We start from the raw sequence: 12,835 nt of genomic DNA, 5'->3' as shown, positions 1-12,835 counted from the left end.
TGAGGAGAGCGTGCAGTCTTTCTTCCAAGTGATCAAGAATGCTAATATCTGACCTTGACATACATTGAACACTCCAGATCTTATTCCAGCCCACTTAAATGGCGTGAAGCCACTCCCGGCTTAGCAGTGAAAGGACCCCCTTGGTCGACCAGAGGAAGCCTCGCCGTATTTGCGCCGTGTCGCATGTCCATTGTCAAGGCACCTTGTGGCTGGACCAGGGCTCCTGTGTAAGTGCGCAGCTTGACCGTAGTTGGCTCGAGGCTAGCCGCTGGAAGGAGTCTGCGATATTCCTTAAAAGGCATAACTGATACAGCGGCACCATTTTCTAGCTCTATGCTGGCCACAACATCGCTCACGGTCATCTGTACCATTATAGGTTCAGTTTTTCTATCGATAGCTACATTACGGTAGCATTTTGAGCCTTCAGTGTGGCGGTGCCGTGCCGGTACCTGCGCCGCCATGCTGTCACGTGGTGCGGAGCATCTGCCGACGGCGTGGCACCGTGGTTGATCATGTGGTTCGCGACGTGACCAGCCGCGTGGTGCGGAGCAGCTGCTACTGCCGGCGAAACCGAGCTGCCACAGCTGTACGCATGCACCGTGTCAAGTGGGACAAAGATGAAGGAACGCCCAGCGAAATGGAGCTGTGAAAGATTGACTTTGCGATTCAACTGAGCAAAATAACGGCCTGAGGGGCGAGTTGGTGCATGATGAAATGAACGGCTGCGCAAATCAGGACACAGACAAGAAAGAGACACCACATGCGCACACTACCAACTGTTGGTAGTGTGCGCATGTGGTGTCTCTTGTCTGTGTCCTGATTTGCGCAGCCGTTCATTTCAACTGAGCAAGTTCCACTCGGCCAGCTGCAACTATCACGTCACTTTTCTTGATGAAGACACACCCTTTAAAGCCACTGTTACTGGCTGGTCGTCGACCCTTAGTGTTTTCACCTTGTCCTTGGCGCTATGGCAGACCCTTTGAATGTGCCCCTTCTGGGTACACCGGTAGCACGTGCTGCCTATGTGGGGACATCCTCGGCTTGAGTGCCTCTGCGATCCACACATCTCCTGCTTGTTATTCGATGCAGCTTGCACGTTATGGACGGAAGTAAGCGCTAACACATAAGTGCAAGCTTCAGCAGTGCTTTTTGTTGCTGAATCCATGGCCACAGCGCGCTCTACTGCTTTCTGAAGCGTGAGCTTGCTATCTTCTGTAAACAGCACGCGCTGCTTGTCCTCCCTTAGCAGACCGCACATGAAGCGATCCCGTAAGGATTCATATAGAGCGCTTCCAAAATCGCATGTCCGGGAGAGCTACCTAAGCTCGGCGACGTAATCAGAAATAGACTCTCCTTCGTACTTTTGTTGCTTGTGAAACTTGGCCCGCTCACCGATAACCGAAGGCTTGGGAGACGGGTGCTCCCGGAGGGTCTTCTTCAGAACCTCCGGGCTCTTGGTAGACGGCATCTCCGGGGCTACCAACTATTTCAGAAGATCGTACGTTCTAGGACCTATGATGGTCTGAAATGCGTACACCTTGTTGCTTTCAGGAACCCGGTTGATGACCAGGAACGATGTTACCTTTCTTTGTGTGACACCCAGTCACTGGCGGAGGCATCCAATGGTTCCATTTGGCCCATTTGCCCAGCGAACTGCGTTGGAGCTGTGGTAGCTTCGATCATGATACCAGTCAGTGTATCAGCACTACTCTTCAAAACGTCAAGTTTCAGTAGAGCTGAATGCAGGGAGTACTTGCCTTCCTTGACGATGTGCGATGCTTCGTAATCCCATCCTCGTCGCCAGTTATGTGTCCGATAGCTGTGGCAAGGAGCACACAGATTCCCGACAGAACGACGCTTATTTTCCCATGCATAGGGGGTTCGTGGCTCAGACGGAATGGCTAGCAGGCGATGCTGCACTTTTAACCGTTTGGCGGCACATGCGCACTTCGCAGAGTGCCTTATCAGCGGCGTGCACAGACACCATAGCTAGCTTGTTTTTATTCGTTTGTTCACTGTGCCAATACCTTGTGGAGCCAAGAACGTAGTATAATAAAAATCCGCTGTTAGAAGAATTCCTGCAGATGCTGACAGACCTGAGTGAGCGAAACATAGGAAATAGGACACCTTGCCGTGACCAAAGCGACAGTGTGCAGGTGGAACCAGTTGCGTGACCGAAGGACGTTGGGAGCAGTGTTCTTTCATCCTCACACCCTGCAGTCAGCCATATTTGGTTTCTCGGATTTGTTGCTGGCAATATGCTGCATGCCCACTATTTTGAAATCCACAGTCCATAAATAGAATACGGCACCGAAACCGAACTCAAAACCAGTGTTCAAAATAATGTAAGTTGTATTTCTTCACTCAGATGTCAGGGCATATGCCAAACCATATCTACATTTCTGGAACTATGTCCAACATAGCATGCATGCTCTTACCTTTGTAAGATGCTTGTGCCATAAAAAGTGAGGTTTTGCTTTGATTTGGCCCTGTTTTTCTTTTTCTATCAGCTTTGCTTGCTGTCTCCATTTCTAATTATTAAAAATTCAGGTGACTAAATATTGCACTGTTCACTGTCGAACCAGTATGGTCTCAGATGATTTTGCTCAATTTCATTACATTTAGCTGTTGTTCCAATTTCCCACTCATTACAGTCTCATCTTCAACATGTTTCTTGTCCCTTTTTGGAAAGCTTTTGTATAAATCTTTCTGCAGTTTATTTTGCTTTTTTGGTGAAGATTTATTGTGTGTATGTCAATATGACTGCCTGCCATTTCAAAATGATGGGACATCTTGTGCAAGTATGAAATGGTGTTTTGGTTTGTTCGTTAGAACAGAAAGTTTGTAACTTGAATACATTTTGGCAGAGCATCTCAATGAATCACAGGACAGAGTAAGGGACACATACAAAGTGAATGCTGCCCCAGTGTACTTTTTCGGTTGTTTGTGTTTTCCCAGGGAACATTCTGTTTCCCAAGGGAATTTCTGCTGCTGACACTTGGCAGAAAATGGGTGTCACCTAGTACTGTGTCACTATATTTTCCGTTTTCATTTCTATGCGTTGTTCATAGTGCAGTTGAAATTCTCTCGAGGTTGCCAATTGACATATATTTTTTAGTAAATATAATCCCCACAAAGCAGCTGCAATAAAAGAGTTTGAAATGGTGTTCTTGTTTTATGTGTGGTCTGTTTTATTGAAAAAAGTGCTGATAAATCTGATATTATGATATCTTATTATCTGAACTCATTTGTTTTTGTCTGTTGGCTGCACTTTTACTGTGTTTTTGATTTCTAACCTATATTGCACAAACTTCTGTATTTGACCCGCCTTACACAATGCCTCTCCAGGGGCCTGTAAGGTGTATGTAAATAAATAAATAAGCTCCTGGTGCTGAAATAGGCCTCTCAAAATTTCTGGAAGGCTTGTGTACCCAGAACAAGTTACTGTTAAGTACAGTCGGGGACAAGTCGGTGGACTGCGTGTTCCTGAAACAAAGCCGATAGCTCTATTATTAGCTGGCAGCTGGAGACCCCACTTATCGAGATGAAAGAACAAAATTTTGAGTTTCACCTCCACAAGTGTGGTCTCCAACCGCCTACTAATAGCAGAGCTATCAGCTTCGTTTGAGGAACACGTGGTCCAGACTTTTGTCCCTGACTTTACACAAGCTGCCCAAATCAAATATTCTGGTTCCAGTATTATTTTGACCTCAGCAGCCTATGAAGGCCCAGTAGCTAAGCTTGAGAACAATTTTCAAAACAGAGATAAATTAAGTCTCATTTCTCTCTTCAACCACACGCATGCATATAGACTACAAAGCCCTAGTACTGTGAAGCATAAGCCAAGAATTCTGCAGATACCACGCTGAGAACCTGATCATGGCAATCCTCCTACAGCCAGCACGTATTTAAAAAAAAAAAAAACCCTATAATTACATGATGGCATGCATAAACATGAGAAAAGTGTAAAAAAGGACACTGTTAATTGGCTTATATTTTGAAATATAACATCTACAGTCATGTTTTGGCCGCTTAAATGTGTGAGCGCGATTTTGTTTTACGTGTTTCACTGTGCTTGGGTGGATGCCTGCGAGTAATTACTCCCTTATTACTAAAATTGAACAGTAGTTGTAATGTATGATGCTTACGTGAATATCAAGCTGAAACTCCACTGCAACGTGGTATTGATAACGCTTCAAAAACTCGCATTGCTTTTATTTACTGTCTGCTCGGTAAGGTTTTCACTTAAAATCCGAGTTGTTTTCCAGACACCACAATGTCGGTCATCACTTTACTGGAGTTACATGTTTGTTAAAACAATGTTCCTGCAACCGGAAGACAACCTAGAAGCAGGGTTCATTGATCGGTACTCGCAAAATCGCCCGCGCAGCTCAAAGCTAGACGCACTGCAGAATGAAGGAACCTCCTTACAAACCACGTTGCATGGTGTCAGGGCTCAGCACTGCTAAGTAACACCGAAGGTTGGGTGAGTTGGTTGAAGTTCATATTTGAAAAGAGTGCAAACAACTGACGGGGAAAACACAGGAAGAAATGTCAACACAGCACTGCTTACTCCTCAAACATAATTATGCAGCTCCGGCAAACACCTTCACAGCTCAGCATACTTGTAGCAGCGTGATTTAGTGCACACAGGATTGCTGGATCTCCAAATGCTCTCTTCATGCATCACTCTGTGACGACACTCAAACGCAACACGGCTCTCATGTCAAAAAGCAGCAGACAGGTTCAGTACCCGCTCGTTTCCGGCACCATGTCGCTATGCCGTACAGTAGTTTTTAGGATCCCTGAACAGTCTCTGCGACAATTTCATACATCCGCATGTGTACAACGTCTCATCGCTCTTCGCAAAATCAAACTCTGCATCCGCCATCACAGTCCACCATGTTGTACACAATGAGTAAGCAGTGAAGGTAAGCAGTAAGGAAAAATCCTTACTTTCTGGAGCAATGAAGTGCCGGAAAAGGTCTTTTAAGTATCAGGTTGGTTTCTGAGGCGCTGTTAAGTGACCAAGCATAAGATCCATTTTTGAATACGGGGTTAAGAAGTTTGTGGGAATAAGGTGGCCACAGCTGGCAGAGATATGGGAGAGGCTTTTGTCCTGCAGTGGGTGCATTCAGGCTTATGATCTTGTAATAGTTGCAGCTGGTTGCATGCTTGTCCAAAGATGCAGAGGTTTTAGGTGTCTGTCATGTAGCTAAGCAGCAGTTATTAATTTTTACTGAAGTGTTTTACTATGCTGGGCCTTATTAAAAGGTTTAAAGATAAAGCATCTTGGCCCATGCAACAGGCTTTTCTCTGAAGTGTGCCAAACAAAGCACGCTCTTCTTACTTGGCAATACCAGCATGAATTTGAGAGAAGGCTGCATTGGAGGACGGCATAATGAAACGCTGCTCTTATTTGCATCCTTCCCGTCAATTTAAAGCACTTGGGAAACCATTGAACTGCGGTCTTCGTCCAAATGCCCAGCAACTGTGCACTGTCGAACAAGTACTGCCGTCAGTTGTCAGATGAATAATGTTTGGGATATGTACACGTGTGGTCTCCAGGGGAGCCCCGGATCAGTTATGCTTGGTACATTGAGGAGGCTCGCCCTGTGCTCTTCAGTATGAAACAATTGTCATCTCTAGATGTGCAGATGTGCAAGTATGTTTCGTGAAATATGCGCGCTTTCTTTTGATGCGATGAGTTCTTTCCTGCAACCAAGCACCTGCAGTGGCATTGAACTGTGTAGATGAGAGAGGAAATTCATTATAAATATTCATTATAAATTATTCAGCAGGTCATAAATCAATGTTTAATGCATCATTTAAAAGAAGAAAACACAGAACTAAATTCTGGTGTTTATAGTTCTTTAGTTGGAAACATGCACAAAGCAAAGGCATCTCAAATAGATGTAGCCGCGACTACCATGTGGGACAAAAAATTTGCAGAGCAAACTCATTGACAGCCACAGTCTAACAGTCGGCCAGGTCTTGTCAGTCACGCTTATGTTCAAAATGCTTCTTGGTCAAGGTTCGTTTCTGTGTGATAAATAAAGTTCTGTTTTGCAGAACTGTTCACACGTGTCCTCCGGGAGCAGCAGAAGGAGAAGTCTGACCGGGATCGGCAGCGCATTCGTATGATGAATGCCGACCCTTTTGACCCCGAGACCCAGCGGCTCATTGCTGAAGAGATCAGGCAGCAGAACATTGACTCGAACATGGAGGCGGCTATGGAGTACCACCCGGAGAGCTTTGGTCAGGTGGTGATGCTGTACATCAACTGCCGCGTCAACGGACACCCCGTCAAAGCTTTCATCGACTCAGGGGCACAGACGACCATCATGAGCCAGGCGTGTGCTGAGCGCTGCGCCATCATGCGCCTCGTGGACCCCCGGTGGGCGGGCGTTGCCAAGGGGGTGGGCACCCAGCGCATCATTGGGCGCATCCACCTAGTGCAGATTGAGATCGAAGGTGTGTTCCTCACCTCCTCCTTCTCGGTGCTCGAGGAGCAGCCCATGGACATGCTCCTAGGACTGGACATGCTCAAGAGGCACCAGGTGAGGGATCATCTCTTGCTGCTACAAGCAAGGAAGAAGGAAATATGCCACATTGTAATTTGAGCTCGCAGGGTACGACACTATTTGCTCAGCAAATTATATTGAGGTGCACGATAAGGGTGCTTATTTTGGGATTGCATTCATTACATGGGAAAACTGCTGGCTGGTGAGCAAGAATGTTGCACACACCAGCTAGCCCAGAAGCAAGATTTGTGGTGCCTCCGCGCTGCTTGTACGCTCACGCCTGAAAGCGTTATGCTTATGCTATGCTTACGTCACGGTTCCATGTGCTGTCATGAAGCTTTGAGGGATCCTCAGAAGCATGTAAGCAGCAGTCGTGATTCAGCATATTTCATCTGAGCGAAAAATTTGCGCATGCATTGCTCATCAAACATCGCACTGGGCTGTTGATTATCGCATTTGTTGACTAACTATGCAGTAAGTATGATTGCTGACGACCCTTATAATTAATTCTGCTGTGGTCGTTGTGATTTTCACATTCCTGAGTTGTTTCCTGTGGGTTTTAAGCGAGAATCAGGGCGTGTTTCTGCCCAACTGTGCCTGCCCGCATAATCTCATCATTATTCTCGCGGAAGTGAATACCAGTTAAGCTGGCTATCACATATGTATGCCACAGCTGTACTGTAGAAACGAGCACTTAAGTGAAAGGTGTTAAAATCCTGCCTCTTCATGTGCTGCATGCTTGATGACCAGCACTGTATTAACTTTTTTTTTCTTTAACGAGTCGAATGAGAGGCAATGGTGTATGCATGTGTACTTTTCAAATATTTTTGAGCGCATCTCAAAGCTTATTCGCCTTTCCACTGCGCAGAAAATGTGGAAGAGCACACGCATCAGGCATCACACGTTGACAACATGCATGCCTGGGCGTCTGCATGAGTACGTACAAAAAAAAAAAAGAAAGGAACCAACAATCGGCATTTTCATAACGACTGCACAAAGTAGCCATTTGACAATGCGGAAGACTGGGCGATTTGGTAGGTAGTCATTCTAGAAAAAACAGCGCACACAGGACAGGGACCAAGGGAAGAACCGACGTCACGAGCGCTGAGAATGAAACCGCTGCTTCAGTGGTCATGTAGCAAGCATAGCAGAGCCATTGAGCTTGTGGTTGTGAGCTTGCTACGTACAAAGGCCACATGAATGCACAAAATGCAATACAAAAGATTCAGCTTTCGTGTTGGCTTCAATCCTCTTTTTCCATCGTCAATTTTGCTCTCATTTTAATTGTGAGACTCTTTACATTCTTAGCTACGCTTCCCTTGTATTTTGATGGTAATTGCCCATCGAGACACTGAAATAGCATTCGAGAAAGCGTATACAGGGAAAGGTCATTAATTCAAACCTCAATAATTCGAATTTTTGGTTCTTGGATAATTTGGATGTACGGCTTGGTCTGTTCGTGCTCCATTGAAGTCTGTGTAACATATAGCCCGTTAATTCAAACAGGAATGGGTGGCTTCACCGATAATTCCAACTATGCGCCACCCCACCTGGGTGGCCTGGGTACCCGGTGAACCAAGCAAGGCTGTGCCACATCTTTGGAGGAGATGTGCAGAAGGTAAAATTGGATAAGTGGGGAGAATGTACTCTTTGTGTGGCAACACAGTGATGGTAACCAGCTGCATGACCTCTGTGATTTGTACCTGGTTGCTGCTTGATTGGATGCTTGTAATCTCAAATCTCGAAGGCTTCAGTAGCTCGCTTTGTTTGTTGTTCAGGGATGGATGACGGGACCATCGGGAGTCTGGCACTCCGAATGCACGCAGTCGTGCATGAAAACGACATGAGGGAAGCGAATGAATTGGAGCTTTCGCTGATGTTTGCTGCACATCTTTATCTTGGTTTACCTTTGCGTCAGTGCGATTGGTTGCAGCCTACGTGGAGTTCCATGTTGTAGTGATTTTGAAATGTCATCTGTTCGTGATAAATATGGTGCCAAAATGCTTCAAGAGAAGATCAGAACTATGTGTGAAGTGCGTTATCGAAACAAGATGCCACCAAAAAGCACGCTCATTTGTTGGCAGTTTACAACTCTGGCTCAGACGGCTGGAAAATTGGGCAACATGCGTGCGGTCGTCCTGGCAATTTTTGATTTTTGACCCAAATGGTTACGCAACGTCTGTGACTTGCAAGTGTGAATTTGCGAATCCTGAAGGTTGCACTTTTCTTTTAGTCAAAAAGTGGCAGTCGCGAGACGGTCGTACAGTGTTCAATTTTTCAGACTGAATGCCATGCTCGCAAGGTGGTCTCACGCCCTTTGTAACTCTGGAGTGGTCCTGCTGTGCTCAAATTGGGATATGCTGAATGCTGCCCGCCTCTTTAGTTTCGAAGGTGAAGAAGAGGCCTTCTGATAAGTTCAGGCTGCAGAACAGAAGGTGCTGGCCGTTGCCTCTGGGGAAAAAAGTGAAATGTAATGACTAGATATTTTATAACAGTAAAATAGGGCAATCTCACCGCCAGCGCTGTATTGTGTCCCTGCGTGTGTCCTTCTTCTATGTCCTGTTCGTTGAGATGTAGTCATGGAATATCATAACCAACTCGCCTAACAACTTACCTTGTTGTACCTGAGACTGCTTCCCAAAAGCACTGTAGTAAATATTCGAACCCCGGTCCTCTTGCACGCGAGGCGGATGCTCTACCTCTATGCCATCGCTGCAGGTCTTGAATTAGCCTTGATCTAAGAGGGAACGGAAGAAACTGGTGAAGCGGAAGCCCATTTACGAGTTAGTGTTAAGAGGGAATGTAGAGGAATTTTGCTACACAACAGATATTCAGCCTTGACTGAGGAAGATGATCTTGATGTTCAAACAATGAACGATAATCTCTCTGCTATCATTATGGAGTGCGCAGTAGAACTAGGCGGTAGGACGGTTCACAGGATACCGGCAAGCCATCTCATGAGAAGAAAAATGTGATTAAGAAATGCCAAAGCATGAGGGCGTCAAACCCTGCAGACAGAGTAGAACTAGAAGAGCTATTGAAGATAGTAAATAAGGGTGGGGGGGGGGGGGGGGGGGGGGGGTAGCCAGCACAAGGAAGTTTAATATGGAGAGGATCAAGCATGCTCTAAAGAACGGAGGTAGCCTGAAAATGATGAAGAGGAAACTAGGCATAAGCAAAAATCATATGTATGCCTTAACAGAAAAGGGGGGCAATGTCATTAGCAATACGAATAAGACAGTTAAAGTAGCCGATGAATTCTACACAAATCTATACAGTAGCCAGGTAATCTGAACATTAAGGAAAGAGACAGTAGTGCACTGCAACGGGTCATCCATCAGTAACGAAAGAGGAAGTAAAGAAAGTCTTTGGAGCAATGCAAAAGGGAAAAGCAGCCGGTGAGAATCAGGTAACAGCAAATTTTTTGAAGGACGGAGCTAGCTAGGCTAGAAAAGCTAGCCACCCTGTATATACAATGCCTTATGACCTCAAGCATACCAGAAGCTTGGAAGAACGTTAACATTATCTTAATTCACAAGAAAGGAGACTTCAAGTACCTGAAAAATTACAGACCAATCAGCTTTGTGTCTCGTCCTTGTCTTTTCAAAGTGGTTTGCATGCTCTGGCGCTATTTTCTTCAAATAATTACTGAAATCCAGGGTTCGATGGAAACCTGTCTGGTCGGGTATGTTCATGGCGGAAAATCTTCAAGCGCCGACCAATCGTTAAAAAAATGACGTCTCGGCCCCGGCTTACGGGGGGCTTGCCGGGTCCGAAACGTCATCTTTTTAACGATTGGTCGGCGCTTGAAGATTTTCCGCCAAGATAATTACTAAGGTAATCGCTAATAGAGTCAGGGAAACCTTAGACTTAAATCAACCAAGTGATCAGGCAAGTTTTCGTTAAGGATATTCCACAATAGATCATATTTACACTATCAATCAATTGATAGAGAAATGCACAGATATAACCAACCTCTATATAGCTTTCATTGATTATGCGATAGCATTTGACTTAGTAGAAAGCTCAGCAGTCATGCAGGTATTGTGGAATCAGGGAGTGGAAGAGCCTTATGTAAAAATACTGGAAGATGTCTTTAGCAACTGCACAGCTACCATAGTCCTCCATAAAGTCAGCAATAAAATTCCAATAAAGAAGGATGTCTGGCAGGGAGACACGATTTCGCCAATGCTGTTCATTGCTTGTTTACAGGAGGTATTGAGGCCTGAATTGGGAATAGTTGGGGATAAGAGTTAATGGAGAATACCTAAATAATCTGCAATTCGCTGAAGACATTGCTTTGCTGAGTCACTCTGGAGGTGAACTGCAAAGCATGATCAATGAGTTAGGCAGAGAACGGTGGATCTAAAAATTAATATGCAAAAAACTAAAGTAATGTTCAACAGTCCCGCTGCAAGGGAACAGCAGTTCACAATTGGTAGCGAGGTGCTGGAGGTGATAAGGGAATACGTCTACTTAGGGCAAGTAGTGGCAGCTGATCCAGGTCATGGGAGGGAAATAACTAGAATAAGAATGGGGCAGAGTGTATATGGCAGGTTCTCTCAGATCATGAATAGCAGTTTGCCAATATCCCTGAAGAGACATATACAGCAGCTCTATATTACTGGTACTCACCTACGGGGCAGAAACATGAAGGCTAATGAAAAGGGTTAAGCTCAAGTTAAGGACAACGCATCGTGCTATGGAAAGTAAAATGATAGGTGTAACATTAAGAGACCAGAAGCGGGCAGAGTGGGTGAGGGAACAAACGCGTGTTAATGACATCCTAGTCGAAATCAAGAGGAAGAAATGGGCTTGGGCAGGGCGCGTACTGCGAAGGCAAAATAACGGCTGGTCCTTAAGGGTAATGGAGTGGATTCCAAGAGAAGGCAAGTGTAGCAGGGGGGTGGCAGAAGGTTAGGTGGGCGGATGAGATTAGAAGGTTGGCAGGCATAGGGTGGGCGCAGCTGGCAAAGGACAGGGTCAATTGGAGAGACATGGGAGAGGCCTTTGCCCTGCAGTGGGTGTAGCCAGGCAGATGATGATGATGATGCTGATGAACCTGCACTGCTATATCCTGGTGTGATTCCTGCGGTGGGTGCGGCTCCGCCGGTGCCGCACCCTGGCTCAACACCTGACTGTTCACCTGGCATTCCGTCAGGCCTAACTCAGCAGGCCATACCTGCTGTGCAAGCCCTACCTGCTGCCTCAAACCTGGTGCCTTGCACTCACTCTTATGCGCCAGCTGCATGAGGACTAGGATTTCCAGTTCCTCATGGACAACGCACCCCTGATGCTTACAGCTCACGCTGTGATCTGCCACTACCTTCAGGTCAGGACGATTTTTCTGATTCATCAGATTCTTCTACTATCGAATAACGGCCTGAGGGGCGAGTTGGTGCATGATGAAATGAACGGCTGCGCAAATCAGGACACAGACAAGAAAGAAAGTGCGCATGTGGTGTCTCTTTCTTGTCTGTGTCCTGATTTGCGCAGCCATTCATTTCTTCTACTATCATCTACATGGATACCACTGCGAAGTCCGGAGAAAGGTATGAGAGATTTATTCAAGTGCCTTCAAAGTGCCGTCGCGGCTCAAAGCGGTCACTTATGAGTGCAGGTACTCCACATGTACCTTAAACTCTAAGCACAACCTTAGGGTTGTCATCAAGCAACTAGATTCTGGGTACCGCATCCACTATCATTGAGACAAGGTTTAGAATCTGTGGCTCCAGACGGCGTTCTTCAAGTTCGTCCCAACGAGCGCCTAAACCTTCTGATAGTTGACACCCCTACAGCGCACGCAACTGAACGCCTCTTGCAAATAACAAGCATAGCTGGAGTTGCAGTTCAAGCCTACGATCCTCGCCCCAGCACCTGTGGCGTAGTTGTCATTAAGGGTGTCCCCCTGGATCTCTCTCAATCAGACATCTTCTACTCAGCACTGCTGCAGAGAGCTCCGATTAAATCCGTCCGCCGACTTGGAAACTCACAAAACATCCGCCTTGTATTTGCGACAGAATCTGCTCCGCAATACGTTATTCTCTGCTATTCAAGGTACCATGTGTACGGAGTACATTCAAACACCATGGCAATGCAACCAGATGTCAACGCTTTGGCCATGTGGCTAGCGCTTGCCGACTTGCCTTGTGCTGCTTGCGTTGCGGTGGCAGCCATGACCGAAATGAATGTGCAAGTGGTAACCCCCCTTTGTCCTAACTGCGGTAAGCAGCATAGGGCGACGTTTTTTCCGCTGCACTGCTTACCCAAAGGAGAAAACCATCATGTACAAGAACTCAAGCAATACAGAC

General features: G+C 46.1%; 2 protein-coding genes across 5 annotated transcripts in view; one reads left to right on the top strand and one right to left on the bottom strand.

Moving 5' to 3' along the window:
* rngo (DNA damage inducible 1 homolog rngo) overlaps nt 1–12,835 on the top strand; it is a 156,254-nt gene that overhangs the window by 91,490 nt on the left and 51,929 nt on the right. For 2 of the 4 annotated variants that reach the window (XM_077655733.1, XM_077655734.1), the window contains exon 3: nt 6,073–6,560. In XM_077655733.1, the coding sequence (XP_077511859.1) occupies nt 6,073–6,560 (488 nt within the window). Of the gene's footprint in view, nt 1–6,072; nt 6,561–8,030; nt 8,143–11,685; nt 11,793–12,835 lie in introns of those variants that run through there. The other 2 variants (XM_077655735.1, XM_077655736.1) reach the window with 2 other exon arrangements.
* LOC144122159 (uncharacterized) overlaps nt 1–12,835 on the bottom strand; it is a 99,330-nt gene that overhangs the window by 67,983 nt on the left and 18,512 nt on the right. The window contains exon 3 of the transcript XR_013312821.1: nt 6,446–6,581. The gene's annotated coding sequence lies outside the window, so the exon portion shown is untranslated. Of the gene's footprint in view, nt 6,582–12,835 lie in introns of the transcript that reaches the window.

The sequence above is a fragment of the Amblyomma americanum genome, chromosome 2 (genome assembly GCF_052857255.1).
Source record: "Amblyomma americanum isolate KBUSLIRL-KWMA chromosome 2, ASM5285725v1, whole genome shotgun sequence".
NCBI lineage: Eukaryota > Metazoa > Arthropoda > Arachnida > Ixodida > Ixodidae > Amblyomma > Amblyomma americanum.
Note: the sequence above shows the minus strand (reverse complement) of the source record. Positions and strands in the feature narration are given on the sequence as shown.